General features: G+C 41.6%; 1 protein-coding gene across 2 annotated transcripts in view; it reads right to left on the bottom strand.

The window, feature by feature from the left end:
* Positions 1-1416: 1416 nt before the first annotated feature.
* LOC122410798 (carboxypeptidase N subunit 2-like) overlaps positions 1417-19841 on the bottom strand; it is a 51366-nt gene continuing 32941 nt past the window's right edge. Inside the window, exons 1-2 of one of the 2 annotated variants that reach the window (XM_043419237.1) lie at positions 9729-9741; positions 1417-9215 (exon numbers count right to left, since the gene is read on the bottom strand). In XM_043419237.1, coding sequence (XP_043275172.1) covers positions 7206-9179 — 1974 coding nt within the window. In that variant the 5' untranslated portion in view covers positions 9180-9215; positions 9729-9741 and the 3' untranslated portion in view covers positions 1417-7205. Of the gene's footprint in view, positions 9216-9728; positions 9742-19841 lie in introns of those variants that run through there. The other variant, XM_043419236.1, reaches the window with a different exon arrangement.

Genomic DNA, 19841 nt, shown 5'->3' with positions numbered 1-19841 from the left:
AAAACCACTTGACGCTCAACTACTTTCGTGTGAGTGTGATCCGTACTTACCGAATTTCGTTTATCCTGCTCTCACTCGTGAGATTAATATTCTTTAAGAATATAAATGGGACACAAATATATGGAGTATTTCGAGTTGAATTAAACACATCGGTTTCGTGAAATGACATTTACCAATGCGGGTCAGATTCTTCGAAAGCTTCCGTCATTCGATAACTTAATAATTTCATCGATAATTTATTGAATTTGACAATTTATTGAATTTGACATACGCGATTCGACCAATTCATATTTCAAGCTCTACAGGCGATGTGAACTTTCAAAAAAATTCGATACGACGTGAAAAATAAATATCCGTAGCTGCGATATATCCTTGCCTCCTTTTATTTACGTGTGCTCAATTGGATATAGGTCAGTTACGAAATCGGAATGATTACGGAGACGTTGTTAATAATTGAGGTTAATTTGTGATACGAAGATGAAAACCTGTTTGGCACGATTATATCGAAGATTTTTGGATGAATATATATGGGGCATTCCAGACCAAATCGACCACTTTTGAACCCGACTCCTTTCGATTTGGCGGAAACTTTTTTATCTTTTTCTACTGTACCAAAGAAATTTTTCAGAATTTTTTCAAATTTTTTTCCCGACCCAAAAACAGTTATGAATTAAAAAAAAAAATGGCGTTATTTTTATTCGTTTTTTTTTAAGTTTTGTCTTCGAATGTACTTTTCAGAAGAAAATATGAAAAGATCATATAAATTCATCTTCAACGTTTTTTTTTTTGAGAATTTAGATAAAAAACGAAAATTTTGGTATGATTCCATAAGGAACTTTGAAGTTTTCTACAAGTTCTCTGAAATTTTCAAAGTCGAATCTTTTCGCTTTCCATTCTTTTTTTCACTACAAAAAAAAACTTTTTCTTAAATTCAGCTCATTTGTAATGACACCGCTTTGTAAATCTTCTAGGATGTACCGAGAACCTTAAAAGTTGAAAAGTAATGATAATTATAAAAATAAAAATCGGTAATCATAGGAAAAATTTTAATTTTTTCCAAAAAAAAAACCAGAAAAAATTAAAAACAGCCCTCAGTATATTATTTTTTTAATACCCAAAAAAACCTAGTTTATTAAATCATTTCAATTACAGAATCTATAAAAAGAAAAAAGTGTAGAGTGTATAACAGAGAGAAATTGAAATGAATTTTATCCCGATGAACCTACTTAAAAATTTTTAAAAGCTTATAGTTTGAGCAAAATCCTACTTTGAAAATTTGAAAATTTGGGGCCTGGAATGCCTCATATATACACTTGTGAAATTTCAGACAGGAAGTGAACCGTTGGAAGATCCGATCGATAAGCAATGGGAAACGTCAGGGTATGAAATATAAAATACACAAGAACACGTCTCCTCTACTCAATATACAATATAATTTTATTACAAGTTTTGAACAATATTTTCTTACTGTTTTCATTTTCATCTTTTCTTTTTTTAATAGCAATGTACGAAATTTTAATATAGGATTAATTAAAATATTCTGGCATGGGATCGAGCCCAAATATTTGTAGTCTGAATGCACTCGCGACTTAGTTTTGCCAATCGAAATAATTCCGAGCGCGAAGGTAGCGAATCGCCGGAATTACACAAATTGACGATTACATCGTAGTTTTATAAACCTTATTCATAACTCGTTACGTCGATTATTGTTTAGCATTTTTTCCGAGTGCATCGGTCGTGCCGAAAAGTTTTTGAAGATGATACTACAATATTTGCTGCCAATAAGTGTTAACGATAAAAAAACTTTGTGGCCTGAGATGTTCGAAATCTCATTTTTTTCTACCGAAATCAAGCCCGATAAAAAACATGATATAGGTTAAAACATACGTAACGAACGGAGAGAGCCCGACAAAAGATCAGTCCCGGGACGCGGCTGGTCCCAATTGTGACTCACTCGAGAAAATATCAAACGAACCGCGAAAACAATTTATCTCGCAAAGTTCGGAGAGACGCGGGAACGAGACCGAGAGATCGTTCATGCCCAGAGATTTTTCATTCTGATTATACATCGACGCGCATGTTACCATCGATTTTTAATCGGTTTTTATGTCTCGTTGACGATGAGTTTAGACACGGTAGCGTCACAGTCATTGAAACGTCTCTGGGTGACTAAAAAAATGTCCGTATACTTCGGTGACGGTGATTAATGAATGCAATTTCTGTGACGAAATCTTCGTGTAACCACCGTTTTCGGACAGTCCATCGATAATTGACCACCGATAATGAAATACGACGTTAAATTTTTAATTCATTCATTTTTATTTGGTATTTCGCTGGAATTTAAAACTCAACAACCATTAGATTCGTTTATGAAACAAAAATAAGGTAACGACAAAGGAAAATGAGCGAATGAGCGATAAAAGCGAAGCATAATGTGCCGGAGATTCGAGGACTTGGCGTAAAACGGCACGTGCGTTATATACTATAGCGTAGAGATGTACATATATGAGGAAAGGGGATTGAGCTTTAGGGTAATAGCAACATGTTGATACAGATGGGTCTATCGAGTACGAAGACGTGTATATACAGAGACAATTAATTTGGACAGGACAGAGTGATACATCGGGATGAAAACATGTGTAATTTCAGCACGTTTATTTCATCTCCGTTCTTTCTAATTTATATATATATATATTTTTTTTTCAAATATATAAGCATTATTCTGCGGGTTGTCTATTCTGGAGAGTGAGAAAATCGGAGTTATGTGGACCGAAATAGTCGTGTGAAATTAATATATGTATAGGAGCTATGTGACAAAAAGAAAGAAAGAGACAGAAGAGAAGAAACAGAGGGAGAGATTTGTCGTGTACAAAAATAGCGACCAACCGGCAGTCCGCTGAAAACAGATTAAATAGATGGGCCAAGAAGGAAGCTTCGCGGTAAAATGACAAGGGAATAAAGTTCCAAGGAATATTACACGTGAAAATGGGGAAAAAAAGGAGGAAAGAATTCGAAAAAAAAAGAAACGAGAGTGAATTTTCGTGTCGTGTGAAGATTGGGGAAAAGAGAGAAAGAGAGAGAGAGAGATAAAAAGGGAAAATCTCATTTTCATCACTTCTCTTTGCCCTTCTTTCTCTCATTCTTTCTTAAACCCAAGTGCTCTCTTTCCTTTTACCATTTCGAAGGCATCACCCAAACACAAGATGCACGGAGCATGACTAAGAGCCATGACTAACTAGCTCGGGCGAAATGCCACCCGAAGAATTTACCGGGTTAAACCCCCGCCCTCGGAATGGTTGGAAAACCTCGGAGGTTCACGGGCTCCGAGAAGAGAATTATTTAAGTTGGATACAGCACTACGGAGTAGATGGATTCGAATTTAAAAATCCGTTAACAACGCTTCCTAATTACGATAGAAAATAATTACAGTCATTTATAATCAATTAGACACTGATTTATACCTACTTTTACCGCGGGCTATCTTCCTCTTAAAATATACGCCCGAATTCCTTTTTCTTTCCTGTCTCAAATGATTCTTTCAAATTCAAAAAAATACTCATAGCCAAAAGAGAAGTACATCGTAGTGTATTGCAGACAAATTTTATTCTACACTGATTTTTTGAGGACCGATAGTGCTGAATCCTGTCAAATTAATTCCTGTCGATTGAGGATGAAAGAAAGGGTCAGTTGAAAAATAGCCTATCCCGTTTTTACAATTCGTTGCTCCGCACCACCGATAAACCGTTTATCTGCTTTTTTCTCCTCGATACTCCTTCGTAAAAGGGTACATGCGTTTTCATTCGTTATCGTTCGTTTGTTTTTATTTTCAACCCTCTCGGACCGTATGTTGCTTGTACGCGACACACGCTTCCAGGCCTCATAAAACGGCATCGATCAGTAAGGTCGAGTTTTTAACTGCCCAGTTCCATCAAGCAAGGTTAGCTTCGTGTTAAGTTGGCGCTGCTGTGTGAAAACGTGCTTTAGTTATCACAAAAGAAAAGTGATTACACATTTGTTTTTCATACCCCCCTCCCCAAGCCTTTGAATCCTTTGAAAGGTAAGCTAATATGATGCATTTAAGGTAGATTCATTCGTAAATTTTCCTTTCCATTTTAAATTTTCATTCGTAAAGAAAGTATTTTGAGATAAAATTATGAAGGGAATAATTTTCCTTCAATGCGTGAAATAGGCCTCGGTCTGAGAGGGTTAATACGAGTTTGTTGAAAACATACATACTTTATTCGTTCTATTTTCCCATAGGTATAATCGACATTAAAAACGTAACATCTCGTTCCAAACGTAACATCGCATGAATTAATAAATAAATATATGAATAGAATAATCGTTTATACATAATATGCATACGAGTCTCCTGCTAAAAGTCGAGACAAATGCTCGCTTCATTACGGTTTTGCGAATAACGATTTTTAGCAGTTGACCCATGTGCAACGTGTTACCTTACCGCATGTGTTTTCATGTGTATTTTGGCGTGTAAAAATCGTGAATAATGCAAAAATACAATGAATCGGAGGCGTGTCTCGTGTTACATTTTCGTTTGCTTTTTATTTACTCAACCTATAACGAACTGTTATTTGTTATATTGCTTCAAGATTAAGGTATCCGCGCATTTCGATATTCGCGGACGAGAGCAGAGGGCAAGAGGGCAGATGATAAATCGAGGCGAAAGATCGTAGACGCACTGGTGAAAAAGGAATATACCGAGGATTCCAATATGGAGTTATGGTTAGGGTTGATGGCAGTCCGACAGTACGATACTTGTTTTCCGGTCCTCGACCCCAACGCATCAGTAGTTAGTCCTTCCGTCTCTTTCGCTCTCCGCAGCTCTCAGTCTTGTTCTCCCAGCAAGTTTAACTCTATATTTCGCACCGCCGCCGCCCTGGGCGCGAAGCATATTCCTCGGTGCTCTCATCCACAGCTTCGTTCCGAGACTTCCGGTATCGCGAACTCCCGTTCCGGGTCGTTTGTCGAACGCGCGAGATTTTCACGCGACGAGGCGAGAGATCTTTTTTACTCGAGTTACTTTTTCTCTTATTTTCACCATTTTTTTATGTCTCCCTGGCTGGCACCCTTTCGATTCAACCAATGGCATTTGCCAACCGATGCCTCCCGCCATATCCGTTCACGAGTGTCTCTTCTCCGGCGAGCCAATTCTCGTTTTTCTCGCGCGCGCGACGTTCCGTCTTCTCCCGCTTCTTTGAATTATCCGTGTACAAAATTGTACAAGCGTGTCTGTTGTTGCGTGTACGTGTATGTGGGTGGCTGTTTTTTGTTGTTCTCGGTCCCCTTTCACCCTCGCTCCTTCGTTCTATACGACTCGGAATCACGCAAGATTCTTAAGGGGCGCATGAGGTGGGGGGAGCAAAAGAAATATAATTTTGTTCCGACCGCGTTCGTTAACGGGCCATGATTAAGGAAAAAAACTGAACGAACAAAAAATAGATGTGTGTCAGCTTAATATATACCCGTGTGCCCCAACGAGATGATCTCTTCTCTCGTTCCGTCCGCACTGTGTCTTTGATTAGTGTCACTCAAACGTGCTGAAAATGTTCTCTCGGCTTTGTATGCGCGTACTCATATATAAATACATGTACATACAATATGTGTACGTACATACGCAATCTCGGAAGACTTTTATACTCTCATTCGCGTATACGCTTATTGGCCTATATTTTAAGTACTCATTGCCCTACGGTTTCATTGAACGCGTCTGCTCGCGTTGCGAATAACTGGAATGATTACACACGTTAATTTATGCACGTTCCAAGATCCGATCAGTTTCGATCATAATTCAAAAGGCAAATTCGCGAGATTCAATTGTATTTATAAAATTCGCAACAAATTGCGGCCACTTCGACTTCACGTTATTTTTAATACCTCGGCGTCAAGACGCCGCTGTGTCTCTAGATAATTGCAAATTTTCTTCTCTGTCCCGTTCAATCGAAGTATTTTTTTTTTTTTTTTTTCGAACATAACAAAATCATATTTAGTGTTTGATTAATTGCTTCGATCAATCGTTGCGGAGGGAAACGAAATGAAAATAAAACTCATTCAATTATAACGTAAGGCAACGGTGACTCTCGAATCAAATGATTTATAGAGTATTCGTAGTAATATGAGTGTGATCTTCCCGTATCTGGGGAATTGTTTATCGCAACCTGCATCTTATTCGATATATTACCCGCTTTATTAGTGTCATTAAATTCGAAGTTTCGATCGGCGCAACATTCGTGCAATTATTACGCAGTAATACATTTTTTTACATTGCTTATGTGTATATTTATATATAAATATTCATTGGCACTGGGAACAAAGTTTACAAGAGAAAGTGAGAGAGGGAGAGGGCCGCGGCGGTATTGAACGGATCGTAAATCGCACGTCGTATAGGTTGCAAACGAGAAGAAAAAGCAGCCCTCGCGGATCGTGTATTCAGAATAAAGGCTACGAATTCGTTGGCATTGGCCCGTAAACATGACTTCCGAAACTTTGTGCAAACGTTGAGCGAAGTCTACCGCTCTCTTCTTCTTTACGCTTTGATAGACGGGTCTTGCTTTCAGTCGATCTTCTTGATCTCAACTTTACTATGACTCCGGCGCGTCGAACGAGGCGAGTGAAAACGGTACAGCATATTACATTCCTCAAAGTCCGGCGCTTTCTCGGATAAGGAGCAAAGATTATCGGATCGAGGGATGAGGGCAAAGGCAAAATTGAGATTTCGCTCTCGATCGCTCAGAGCCTTGAGGCGCTCGTACACACAAACGTGCATTCACACGGTCACTCGCTCGTACATACAAAAGAAAATAGCACTCTGAAATAGCAAGGCCAGAAATCGATCACGCGGTTTCGAAGAACCAACGAACCGGAAGTCCGGTATATTCGTGCATCACTGACCAAATAAAACAACGATAACAACAATAAAAACAATTTGCCAAAGTTTAGGTCGGAAACGAAGATCCTGATGGAGCTGCATTTTCAAATGAAAACGCAACGATTGATGCATTCGAGTTTTCTTTTTTCTTTTTCATCCGGAAGTTCATCCTTCCAATCACTAATTCATAGCAAGCGCAAAACAAAAGATCATAGACCATTATGACTCCGCTCTCTCTCTCTCTCTCTCTGTCTCTCTCTCTCTCTCTCTTTCGCTTTTATCGCAAACAAAACAAACGCGTCTCGTTGTGTAAAAGTTTTCAAACAAATACGACGTGCGGTTTTTCCGGTATGGTGGTTCTCTCGTATTCGTAGTCGTAGTCGTACTCGTAATCGTAATCACCGTTTGTCCTTGGTAATCTAGTTTGTTGTTGTTGTTGAATAATTCTCGATCTAGTTGATGGTTTTGGGCTTTGAATTCTGTAGAGTGAAAGTACTTCCGGTGGAGCTTCTCTGAGGGAGGTTACATCGGCAACAGCGTAAACACCAACATCCTCGTTGTTTCTACGCTGCTGATCGTAACGTTCATCCGGCGTGTTCCTTGCCGGTGTACAAGTTTCGTAAGTTTCACGATGAGTATTGACACTGGGATATCTCGAGGTTTGGTAGAAACTCGTTGGTTCCGGTAGAGAAGTGTCGAAACGATGCTGCGGCGAAGATTCGAGGGGGGGTTTGGCACGAGGCAGATCGTACAGCACTTCCTCGTTTCTGGCTATCAAACGTCTACTGTACGACTCGGGGTTTTTGTCAGGCTCGTCGTGGCCACGACCAACGTAGACTAACAATTCGGGTCTGTTCGGTGGTGCGTAAGCGGGCCTCTTTCTCCTTTTGGCTCGCGTCACATAAGCTATGAGAGCGAGTATCGTCGCGGTCGCGACGAGACAACCGATCGCTGTAAGTGACAAGTACAACGGACTCAACCGACATCGGAGTGAACTTTCGGACAGAGAGGAGAGAGCTTTGCCCGAATATTCCTCGTCGGCGCACACAATCTCTTTCGCGTCCAATTCGAGCCTCGTCTCGTTTCTCAACTTTTCGGCGTTGATGACATTCCATAACCAGTGAACCGAACAATTACAAACGAACGGATTACCGCCGACGCGTAAAACGGACAAAGCGTCGATCGGAAAATCTGTTGGTTGCAAACTGGCGAGGCCGCATCCGCGCAAAGATACGTACTTCAAATAACGCGCGTTGTAAAGTATCCGTCCTGGTAATTCGGCGAGTTCGTGATTACCGTCGAGATTGATGCGCTCGAGATTTACGTTGTCGGCAAAGGCGCGTGGCTCTATTTTTCCGATCATACATCTCTGCAGATCGAGGCTCTTGAGCTCGTACAAATTGCGGAAAGCCAATGTCTCGATAACCTCGAGCGGATTTCGTCCGAGCACAAGACTCGCCAGTACACTCAATCTTGCCAATGATTCGGTCGGTACCGTTGTTAAATTGTTGCCCTGAAGATCGAGATGCGAGAGGGCCGGAAGATTCGCAAAAGCGTCATCCCCGATGTTTCTTATTACGTTGTTGGCGAGATTCAGGGTTTTGAGAGAACGCAGAGTCGGCAATGAATTCCCGTCGATCTCTTGTATAAGATTATCCGCAAGATCGAGGTGCTCCAAGCTCGTTGCTAACGCAAGATTCTGAGATGGCATTTCGAGTAAAGAATTTCTTCGTAATACGAGTGTTTCTATACCGTGAAGATTCCTTAGTAAACCATCCGGCAAACTCGTTATCGAATTTCCGCTTAAATTTAGAAATTTCAATTCGCTTGTTTCCCGGAACGCCAACTCGTCGATGTCGGTTATGTTGTTGTTGCTTAGATCGAGCTCGCGCAGCGACGTCAGACCCTTCAACGCATTTTTCGTCAATGTTCTTATCGCGTTGTTGCTCAAATTCAAGCTCGTCAAGCGCTGCTGGAGAACGAAATTTTCACTGCCAAGCTTGTGTATCAAATTCGAGCTCAAATTCAGACTCTCGAGATTGTCGTAAAAACCAAACGTCAGGTGTAGACTCGCCACTCGATTTCCCGATAAATCGAGATGACGAATTTCCGGATTCAATTGTATCGGGACGACATCGAGACCGGCGTATTTGCACGAGGCACGCAGATGTTCGTCCTCGCAATGACAGCGCGATGGACACAAACCGCTCGACGTCACGCTCGTTATTGCCAAAAGATTGAGGAATGCTATCGCTATCGGCAGTGCCGTGTACTCCGATTGCCTCGGTGCCATTCCATACGACCTTCTTGCAGCTCTCGTCCCTTTAACCTGTCAACAATCGAATAAACCTCATTTTAAACTCAGTATCAAACGTTTCCAATTAAATTCACAAATAATACGAAAAAACACTTGAAAACTTATGCCGAGCGCACGTTTTTACGAATTCATCAAAAATTGAGGCAAAAGTTTCTTCGCTCATAGGATATTCACGATTGAATAACGATTATTATTTCCATCCGAATTCCCCGTGATATCCAATAAATTCCTTCGTAATATGAATTTTAAAAACGACCAGAATTTGGAACTCTCCAGCGCCGGCGGAAGCGAATAAATCAATAAATAAATTGAACATTAAATTCCTGACTATACATACGAATGTTCGGAATGCGTCCGACAATAATAACAATAACAATCAAACCGAACTTCATTAACTCCGATTCGTCCAATTATTGTTTGAAATATCAAATTTCCCGTGTCGCATTAAAACTTTTGTCGGCGTAAAACAACTGTGGTCACTCGCCCAATAATTATTGTTGTGAATAATCGAGCGAATCGACTTACGAGAGAAAGGGCTCGAGGGGATTTTCGCCAAGTTTCCAACTTTATCGCGAGCCATACCGAGCATCTATATATATATACATATATAATATCCGCGTAGACAGTAATCTCTCAGTTTCTTTTTGCGTAAGCTACAACGAGATGACTCGTTTTCTGCACGGTGTAAAAGTAATAAGAAAAAAGGATCGGGGCGGAAAAGGTATCGGAGAGGGAGAGTGAGGGAAGAAAAAACGCGAGGCTCCGGAAAACTGTACGAACCGCACCCGACTGACAGCAATCAAGACGGGCCATCCTATCGTCGAGAGTGCGAGTTTTCTCCCTCGAGACACACGAGAGCAGTTTTCCCCGATCTTTTTCACGCTTGGGTTCAGCCCCGATATCGTTATAGGCGCGCTCCTACATAATGTATATATGTATACTCGTATACACAGATGAATGCAGAGTAATCGGCGTGAAATCTTTTCCAATATAGGCACGGAAGCCAATAGAGATCCGCATCGATTTCATTCCCATGGAGAGAGCATCACCTTTTATTTCGCGAATCATTCGCGACTACGTATGTACTGCCTATGTGTATATGTATATATATAAATGCATAGTTATAAAAACGAAAGGTCTTCGCGCACGTTTACCGCGAGTGTGTGCATCTCGGATGTGAAAAATAGAATAAAAGCGGCTCGCGAACGGTGCGAGTCGATACGCGAAAACGTTTCAACTGATCGAAGGGCGGGGCGAGAAGGAAGAAAAAACTGTGCAAAGTAATTCAGATGTGGGATTTCAAACTTGAGTTCCAGAGATATTTTAATGTAGCGGACCGGGTATATAATTGTATTCGAGTTGACAAATTAATTTTAGAATGAAAAAAAGAATAGTTGGGGTAAAAAAAAAGATGTGTGTTATGGAGAACTCCTGCTCGTGTGGGAAATGCATGCGGAAAATTTCCTGCCTCTCTTTCTCTCCTAGATACTCCACACTTTTATTCGCTGCGATGCACCACAAGCTGTCTCGTCCTCTTTCTCACTCGCTCTTTTCTCTCCTTTCTACCCTCGTCTGTAGATACACTGCACACGTGACTAGATAGATACTATACATGGAGGCAGAGTGGCAATAGAGCTTCGGCGGCAGTCTATTTACGGATAGATGCACGGGTCACGTCCGTTTTCTCTTTCAAATTTTGCGCACGGTCGCGTTCTCACTCGCTCGCCCTCTCGTTGATTTTATAGAGAGAAAGCGAGAGAAGAAGACGGAGAGAATCTGCAATCTCTCGCACTCACCGCTGCTGCTGCATCCAACCGTCCTCCTGCCCCCTTACTTTCCTCGCTCAGCCCAAAGGCGATATCTTTTTCGTCCAAAGCTTCATAGCACAGATGCACTTTTCCAACCAATATATGTATATAGCTTCGATATAGAAACTCCTCTATACGTACTTTGATACAGAGAGGCGTTTGTGAATGCCCGCTTCGATAACTCGGTCAAAGTCTCTTTTTCTCTCTCTCTCTCTCTCTCTCTCTCTCTTTCTCTCTGTGTGTGCTCCACGAAAGGAAAGGGGAAGGAAATGTACCGAGGGAGAATAAAATAGCGAACTGATGGACCCGAATGAATGGAGGAAAATCGGATAAACGTGTGTAACAAAGAAAAAAAATTAGCGGAAGGAAGAGAAAGAGCTTTTCGGCTCTTTAACAAAATACCCGCCCCGCTGCATATCACCGCGACGATTTTATCGATAAAAGATGGCGAAAATTGAAAGAGAAATCTTGAATTTCAAACTATTTCAACATTCTCTGTGTACAAACACGTTGAGATCGAAAAAAAAGTTTCAATACACCGCGACAAAATTCAAGTCGACCGAACGCCGTTTTTTATGTTGCAATCAAACTGCATCGGATGACAGAAATTTCTATATTTATTTCAAAGATTTTTTTTTCATCGACCACGAGTTATTTTAACCGCTAAATTCATATTAGTTTGCTCACGCTCTGATTACTTTGATTGGAAAAAATATTGGTGTCTATTTTATTCTTTTCTTTTTTTTTCTGTAAAAATATCCTCTTTGATTAGTCAACCAGAGATCGTTGTTTTTATACTGTTTCATCGCGAACAATTTTTTTCGGATTATTCGACATCGTGAACTCCTCCTAGAAGCATTTTTTCTCAATGATATACATAAACTTTCCGTTTGCTTAATTCAATGAAAAATAGGGAAGATATACAGTGCTATTTTTCACACACACACTTTATCTGGTTTGAGCAATGATAGCTCGCTATAACAGAGTTACTTCTTCGATCTTCGGGAAGGGATGGTCGCGATAGTCTCCTAGAAACGCCTGCAACTTTTCTTCTCGACGAATCAAATCACACATGCTCTTTCTGTTCCGGCGAGATTACTCGTAGCGTGTTCTCGACCGACGCGCAAAAATCCTATAAATATTTCTGATTTACTTATCACCCTAAAGCTGTACGGCGAGACGCCCAATCTCCCCTCGTGCGCAGGGAATAAATAATATATATGGGCAAACAAAACCAGAACCACTCCCCTGTCTGCGGACGAAAGAATACAATTAAAAACGTCCAATATCAACAATAAAAAAGTCGAACGTCAATATTGGATGAGAATTCCGAAATATTTCAAAATTCAATAATAATCAATCAAGTTTTCGTCAGTATACCCATTGACTTTTTTCTAATTTTATAATCGAGCGCATCGTACGATATTATTTTTATAAGAATAAAAAACAAATTGCTCCCTCAAGATGGTCAAGATGCACGATGCTCGAAGCTTACTCTATGAGGTGCTATATTATTCATTTTGGCTTACTCACTGAGGAAGCTTCGAGCATCGTGCATCTTGACCATTTTGAGGAAGCAATTTGCAAATTTTTATTTGCAGCATTTTTTTTGTATACAAGGAAATAACGTATTTTCTCTACCTTCTTTTACGAACTTTAATTTACTTCTTTGTTTAAATTCATAAAAGAAAAACTAAATGACGTGCCATCAGTAAAAACAAACTTTCAATTTTCATCGTTTTTCTATTTACATTGAAATTAAATAATTCAGACAACTTTGCTGAAAAGTATAGAGGAATTTATACTCAATATCTTATAAAATTTCCAAAAATTGAAGCGGTTAGGCGATTTTTTGAAAAACTCATATTTTCTTAAAATTCAAAATGTCATAAAATTTAAACCGCTCAACCGATATTCTCCAAATTCAATACCAACCTTCCTATTATGATAGTCTATTTATAAAAAAAAAATCATTAATAAATCTTAAAATTTTCGAAAGTTAGAGAGTTTTTATGAAAATTTCAAAACGTCGTCAGATTCGTAATTTTTTACGAATTCTGGCAAAGTTATCAGAGAGTGAAGAGCTTGTATAGATTAACATCTGTGCAAAACGGTAGCCCTGTATCTCAAACCGTTTCCGAGTTATAAACGTTTGAATTTTGCAGTGCCATAACATACACACACACACACACACACATCCGGGCATTTTTTCTAGATATGATTTTTCGATGTTTTGGAACATTTTGAGCACATTGACATTGAAAACTGGAAAAAAAAATTTCATCGTCACAAAGCTTGCTCGATGAGGAAGCAAAATGAGATAAAATCAAAGATCGGAAATTCAGGGATCTTTCCTCGCTGGCCCCAGAACCAACGCAGACGATTTTTTAGGCCGAAAAGTAGCAAGGGGTAAGTGGGAGCCGGTTGGGTGAACGGTTTTCTCTATGTGAAAGAATCCGCGACAAAAGGGCCGGAGACGTTTTGCCACCGGCCCGGAAAGAATGGCGAGCAAGCACGGTGTGTCTCCGTTCTCTCTTTTGCTTCCCTACAATATATAATGCACGGATTTACAACCGCTTTCCTCTCTCTCGGCCTTTGCCGCCGGGGGCGATATTACCCTCGCTTTCGGCACGGTTATAGATATACCTAAAACGAAATTCGTCTATAAGTATATACACGATGAAAAGCGCGCGTATCGCTGCAATCGCGATAGCGACAAGGGGCGGGTTAACGAGACTAATCAGTGGCCGAAATGCGCGTAAGGCTTAATTGCAAGCTTTCAAACAAAAATCCCAAACCACAACTTCGTATATTTCCCTCAATCAAGAAAAACGTACAAGCACCAAATAACTTGAAACGATAAAAAAATGAAATGAAACGACGCTCCGTGCCGAGTATATCGAAGTAGTAGTTCTTTTATCGCATTTTTTCCATCCCACTTTTTGACGGGTTCATTTAAAAGGCTCGGGGGCGAGCAAACTCTTTCATCGAAATATCGTCGCAGCACTTGGAATTCGGAATACTTCAGCCACATGTCCTGCGTCACACAGCTCTGTGTACTCGCTTATAGATCGCTCGGGGCTGGCTTCCAGGGTATCCGGAGCGCATAGATCAGAGTAGCGCGGGTAACATCAAACCGCATAGTTCAACTAGTATACAAAACGGGGGGGGGGGGGGGGGGGGAGCACGTCCATATCTATACACGTGAAATGATATTCGGTGGAATAAGAAGGTGTTGCAAAAAGTGGCATAACCGCAGTAACATCCGGCCACACTTGCCAACCGCTTGTACAACACAGCCATGCACCATTTCTTCGGGTATGTATATATATACGCGTACATAAGATTATGTACGTGAATGCTTGAGTGTACGTCGTTTCCACCGCAGGCAATCAGGCAGTTTTTTTCTCGAGCCCGAGATTGAGTCAGAAAGAAGGTCGGATCGTCTGGAAAAATTGAGAAAGAAGCTCGAGACGTAGAGCGCGGTCCGTATTATGGAACGTTCGGGTAGTTTTCGTGGAAGGGTGTAAAACCGCGTTTAAGATATATACCCGGCAATCGAGCTATACGTATACACACCTACGTTGTCCACGTATCGCGTCTTGTATATAAATATAAATATATATATATATATATATTCAAGTGAGTAATATAATCTTGCATCCTGCTCCCTCACCGCTCTCCTGTGCCTCGCGTTACTTCTTGAAAAGGCAAGAACCCTGCGCGTCTTATACATTCCGAGAAAACTCTCACCCTTCCGATTTTCTTCGCTTCGTGTATTTCCTGCGAGGCCGCACACGGAGCGATTGAACGCTCTGCAATCCTCCTGTTAGCCCCTGCTCCACTGGGGGGAAAACACCTCTGAATTTTCCCTGTGTCGGATTACTGGTTTCACATTTTTTCCGTGCCACTTTTGGAGGGTGTGAAATAGTTTAGATGCCTCGATCTTGCTCGGGGAGCGAGAGTTATTTTTCGATGATTTGTCAAGGCTTAAATGACGCATCTCAAATTCGCCGTAGTCGGATTTGTCAAAATTGTCACGATGTTTTTCCATTTATAAATATATTTTTCGTTTCAACGCACGGCGCACCGACTCGCGCGCGGTTTATGAAGACATTGCGCAAACGCGGGCGTTTTCACCCTCGCTGAAATTGCTCTCGATGTCTTCTTCACAGGAAACTAACGGAAAACTGCACGAGTGGTAGAAAAAGAAGAAAAAACGTATTGACGTGTAGAAAAATCGTAATAGAACGGCACCCTCGGTCGGCCGACGTAAAACTAGCGACGAGCGAGGGGGCTGCTTGCATTCGGATCGCGATTACAGTCGCGTGCTCGAGAGGTGAAAAAAGCACGGCACGGGTTGGCAAAAAAAACGATCGATGAGCCGGTAAATGAATGAGTTTAAAGAGAATCGCCGAGAGCTGTACTGGCACACATAAACGTTAAAAGCTTGATTCCTCAACACAATATCGGAACGAGTTTTTCGTATTTCTATATACCGCACCCCTGATCACACTGGCAGAAAGGATTTTTTTGTTTTTAATTCGAAAAGAGGGGATGGAAGAGTGGCGTGCACAAGTCTCGTCAGGGTGCACGTTTTCTCTCCCGGAAAATTCTATCATTCGTTCCCGTGCTGCATGCACATGCAAAAATTCAGCAAGCGGCTCGTCTGTATATAGGGTGGCGCACTCGACTAGTTGGTCGATGGTCATCGACCTCGAAACTCGACTGCACATAACGAGAGGATACCGTATATAGTTTAAAACGTAAAGCAAACGTCTATATACGTATATACACGAATGTGTGTATATATTTTGTATTAATATGTCGATGTGCAGGTCCCCGTGTGTGCTTGAATCTCGCAGTTAAAAGAGTTCAGTAAACTCTTGGCACACGCAACGTGACATTTGTCGATATGCTTCTAGATTCACGAGTTTCCTGCTACGATTCTCGTAAAAGTATACGTATATTTCACATTAAGGGGCTGTGCGCGCGCGCGCGCGTCTGTGCGTCTGTGTATCTACGTATATTCGCAAAGAATCGTTTCTCTTTGCCAAGTGGTTCTTCTGCTTGCCAACCTATATATTATCCGTCTTTTTTCCCATGCCACTCTACGTGTATACGTTTTTCTGAATACGTTAGTAGTTTCTTACGTAGCCCACATACGCGAATCTACGTATAGGTGAGCATGAAATAATATCTGTGTTTCTCAATATGAATAGGACGAGTTGAAAGTTTTTGCGATAGAGTGCTCGGAACAAATATACGCGAGTACGTTCGCTGCGTTTATAGCGAATGCATGTATTCGTCGTTATACGTGCGTGTATTGCGAATAAAATGAAGAGGTATAGCCTTGACGTCGTAACTTTATTGGCCAAATTAATCGGTTTAGATCCTCTTTCGTTTTCGATCCTCTCAACGAAACTCCACTTCTTTCCAATCGTGAAATACTAGCCAGCCCTCGCAATTTACAATAAAAATGTGTAGTAATGGCGGCATAATATGCGTGTGTGCACGGGGCACTCCGCATTTCCAGGTCAAGTCAGCTTCGAAGCGGGCAATGGAGACGGACTAAAAGACGCGAAGAGAACTCGCGAAGACTGAGACACAGTAGTACAAATAATACAATTTGCCATAGCATGCATTATGCATGAAAATGGCATCGGCCAAGTGGCTAGACCGCCCTCGATCCTCGTTCTCTGCTTTACTGGGCATAAACATATATTTGTGTGTGTGTGTACATGCACAAAAATATATATCTATTTCCACGCTACGATTTTTTGCCTCGTCTTATCCTTGTCTGTAATAGAATCTTCGCCATTCACTCGATTTCTCAACGAGCATGAAAGCGCAGTCATCCCCTCACTCGTCTTCGTCGTTGCCAACGTCTTCGCGCGAGTTGGGCGTTCTCCAACCAACTCCCGGATTTTCATCCGGTAAAGCATAACAACTAGGGGTGCATTCGATTCAAGGAATTTCCCTCAAGCACCTCTTTTTACTCCTGCGTATCTTGACAGTAGCACGGAGCTATCCTCCATTCTATATTTCGTCGTAGAGCTCTTCAGATATTTGTATATAGATACCAGCAGTAATTCCACCCCTCGGCTGGTCGCCGTTTCGACTCGCCAAAGTCCTTGAAACCGATTTGAAGAAAGTATCTGCGGATAGCATCTAGCTTTTGAGCAGTCTTTCAATCCCGGCAAAATTCATCTCAAGTTTCGATAGTTTCATTCGAAATTGAAGAACGTGATTTAACAAATGAACTCGAAATTTCAAATGACTTCGAGCTACTTTTCAAACCTCATATAGTATACTTTATTCTTGTTTCCGCCGTTCATTTCCCTACAGTATTTGTGTAAGCACGCATGGATATTGATGCAGTACGTATATAACCCTGTAGACGGCTTCGTTTTCAGGCCTCCGAGAGTCTCGATTCCGCATATCCCAGCGCCCTTTCGCCCGAGGCACCCTTTCCTATTACTCCTCTGTTATGCTCCCGTCGTGTCCTCGTCCTCTTCGTGATTCGGGTTTTCTAAGATCGGTACAACACGAAATTACCCTGAAGACTGGCCAAACTCATTCCAAACTTGGCTAACCCCGCTTTTGGAGAGCGAGACTACATGAACGAGGTTTGAATTTGGGAAGGGCCTAATATTTCTTTACTTAACATGAATCGGAGTATGCGAGATATGCTCTCTTCAATTTAAGCGGCGGCGACATGGATTTTGTGTACGCGCAAGAGTGATTTTCAATCTTATTTCTCACAGAACGCGTACTCTGCCTCGCCATACATACGCGTTTGTTTAAATAGTATGTATACGTATGTGTGTTACATAAAATATGCATGCATATATGTGTTTACCATCCGCGACATAGCTCCGCACAATCGTTGGAGCGCGAATGCAGTCTCAGTCCGGCGAACTTGAATTTAAACCCGAGGAAACGCCGTATAGAAATACACGGAAGCCTCAGCCGGGAGTTTAAACGTAGCAAATGCTCGACGTCGGCCGAGAGACAGAGGAGAACGAGAATTGCGGGAGCAGTAGACCAGAAAAAGAGAAAAATAAATGAAAAAGAGAAGGGAAGAAAAAAATTCAGTAAAAAAATCGTATTTCGTGGCAAAAGCTGAAGCTCAGCATTATTTTTTTTGCTCTAACTTTTATTTTGTGCTCTCCTTTCGAGCCCTTGTTACGTAGACGATTTTTTAACTCTTTTGACCTAGAGTTTTTCATTTACGTGTAAATTTCAGTAAATTCAATAATAAATTGGAGCTTGTATCAAAGTTGTATTTGTTTTTGCATCTACGATTCGAGCTTTATTTAACTATTTTCAGCGAGAAACTTCGAAATTCTGCTGCTGAAAAAAACCGAAAAAATTTCGTCGTGCACACCCTCAGAAATGCGTGCTCCGCCAAATTATATTTTTCATAGAACGACGAAGAATTTCATTTGGACAAATGACGACCAACCGAGAAATTTGTTCCCACGTAATCCGCGGGAAATTGTTGCCCGAATTTCCGAAAGTCTTTCCCTAAGTAGATTAACGTTACACAAGGTAATTCAATCAAATGACGGATCTCACCGGAAATACTGAAAGACGACCAGTGTTTTTAACAAAAGTACAATTAACCGTAATATTTCCGGAGGAGCGTAATTAAATGTAAATTCAAGGTAAATAAGTTTAAAATCGTGGCGGGGTATGGCCTTGGTATATACGTATATAGATTATGACGTACGTGGAATATCGAATGAAATAGTGCGCCACGGGGGCTGCTCCCGTAAAAATACCATCACCTAACGAGACACCGCATGCCATGTACGTAAATGAAGGGAGGATACGTTTCCATACAGCCAAAAGCACATCCACACAGGCATTCGCATGTATATACAGATATAGAGATGAAATCCATGATTCGGAAACACGGAGAGAGCAACCGCGAGGAATAAATCAAATTAGAGTCTGATAAATTCGGAGCACGCGACTCCCCGTTGGCTATCCACTTTGTACATACACACGTTCGTTCTGGGGCAGCGGTACCAGAGAAACCAGAAGGATCAGACCCTTCTCCGATACATTCGGAGACACGTACATACATATATTTATGGATGAAATAGGCATACGTATGTATAGTCGAGATAAAACATGGTATACGTGGATTTCTCGTGCTTCGGACCTCCCGTTGCTCTCTTCAACGGTTCCGAGGCTGATGCTCGGGTTGCCGGCGCGAGCATGTATACGTGTATATGCACGTCGATGTGGGGGATCGGATATGCAACCGCCCCGCTCCGTTCGTCGATTCCACGAGACAGAGCGCAGCAGCCCTCTCGGATCGTCGGCGGACGCGGTCTGATCGGATTCCTACATTCGCTGCGAGCAGCAGCTGTATTCCACCTGTTCGGATAGAAAACTCGCTCCGGGTAACCTATTCGCCCTTTTTCTCGGCTACGTCGCTGATGACGATGCTGCGCTTCCACTTGCGCCCATCTTCCTGCTCTCTCTCCCTATGCTGCTGTCCTATCCTCACTGCCGAGGAGCCGAGGCAGCTTTGTAACGATTACACCCTACCCGCGGACCGATTTCCAACCGGTTCCCATAAATCTCGGGCACTGATCCCGAAAAGATTACACCGAGACTCGTTCGGAAAATTTTCGTGATCAAAAAGAAAGGGGCGGCAGCTCTCGATCTTTCACGGTTATGCGTCACCTCGCAATCGTTTTTTTTTTTTCATTTTTTTTTTTTGGAATGTCAAGCTCGCGGTATTTTGTACCGGGACGAGTTCTCTTGGTCGCTTTCGAGAGATGGAAAATGATCCCCCGCTTCTTGTCCAGAA

Source organism: Venturia canescens, chromosome 5 (assembly GCF_019457755.1).
Source record: "Venturia canescens isolate UGA chromosome 5, ASM1945775v1, whole genome shotgun sequence".
Taxonomy (NCBI): domain Eukaryota; kingdom Metazoa; phylum Arthropoda; class Insecta; order Hymenoptera; family Ichneumonidae; genus Venturia; species Venturia canescens.
Note: the sequence above shows the minus strand (reverse complement) of the source record. Positions and strands in the feature narration are given on the sequence as shown.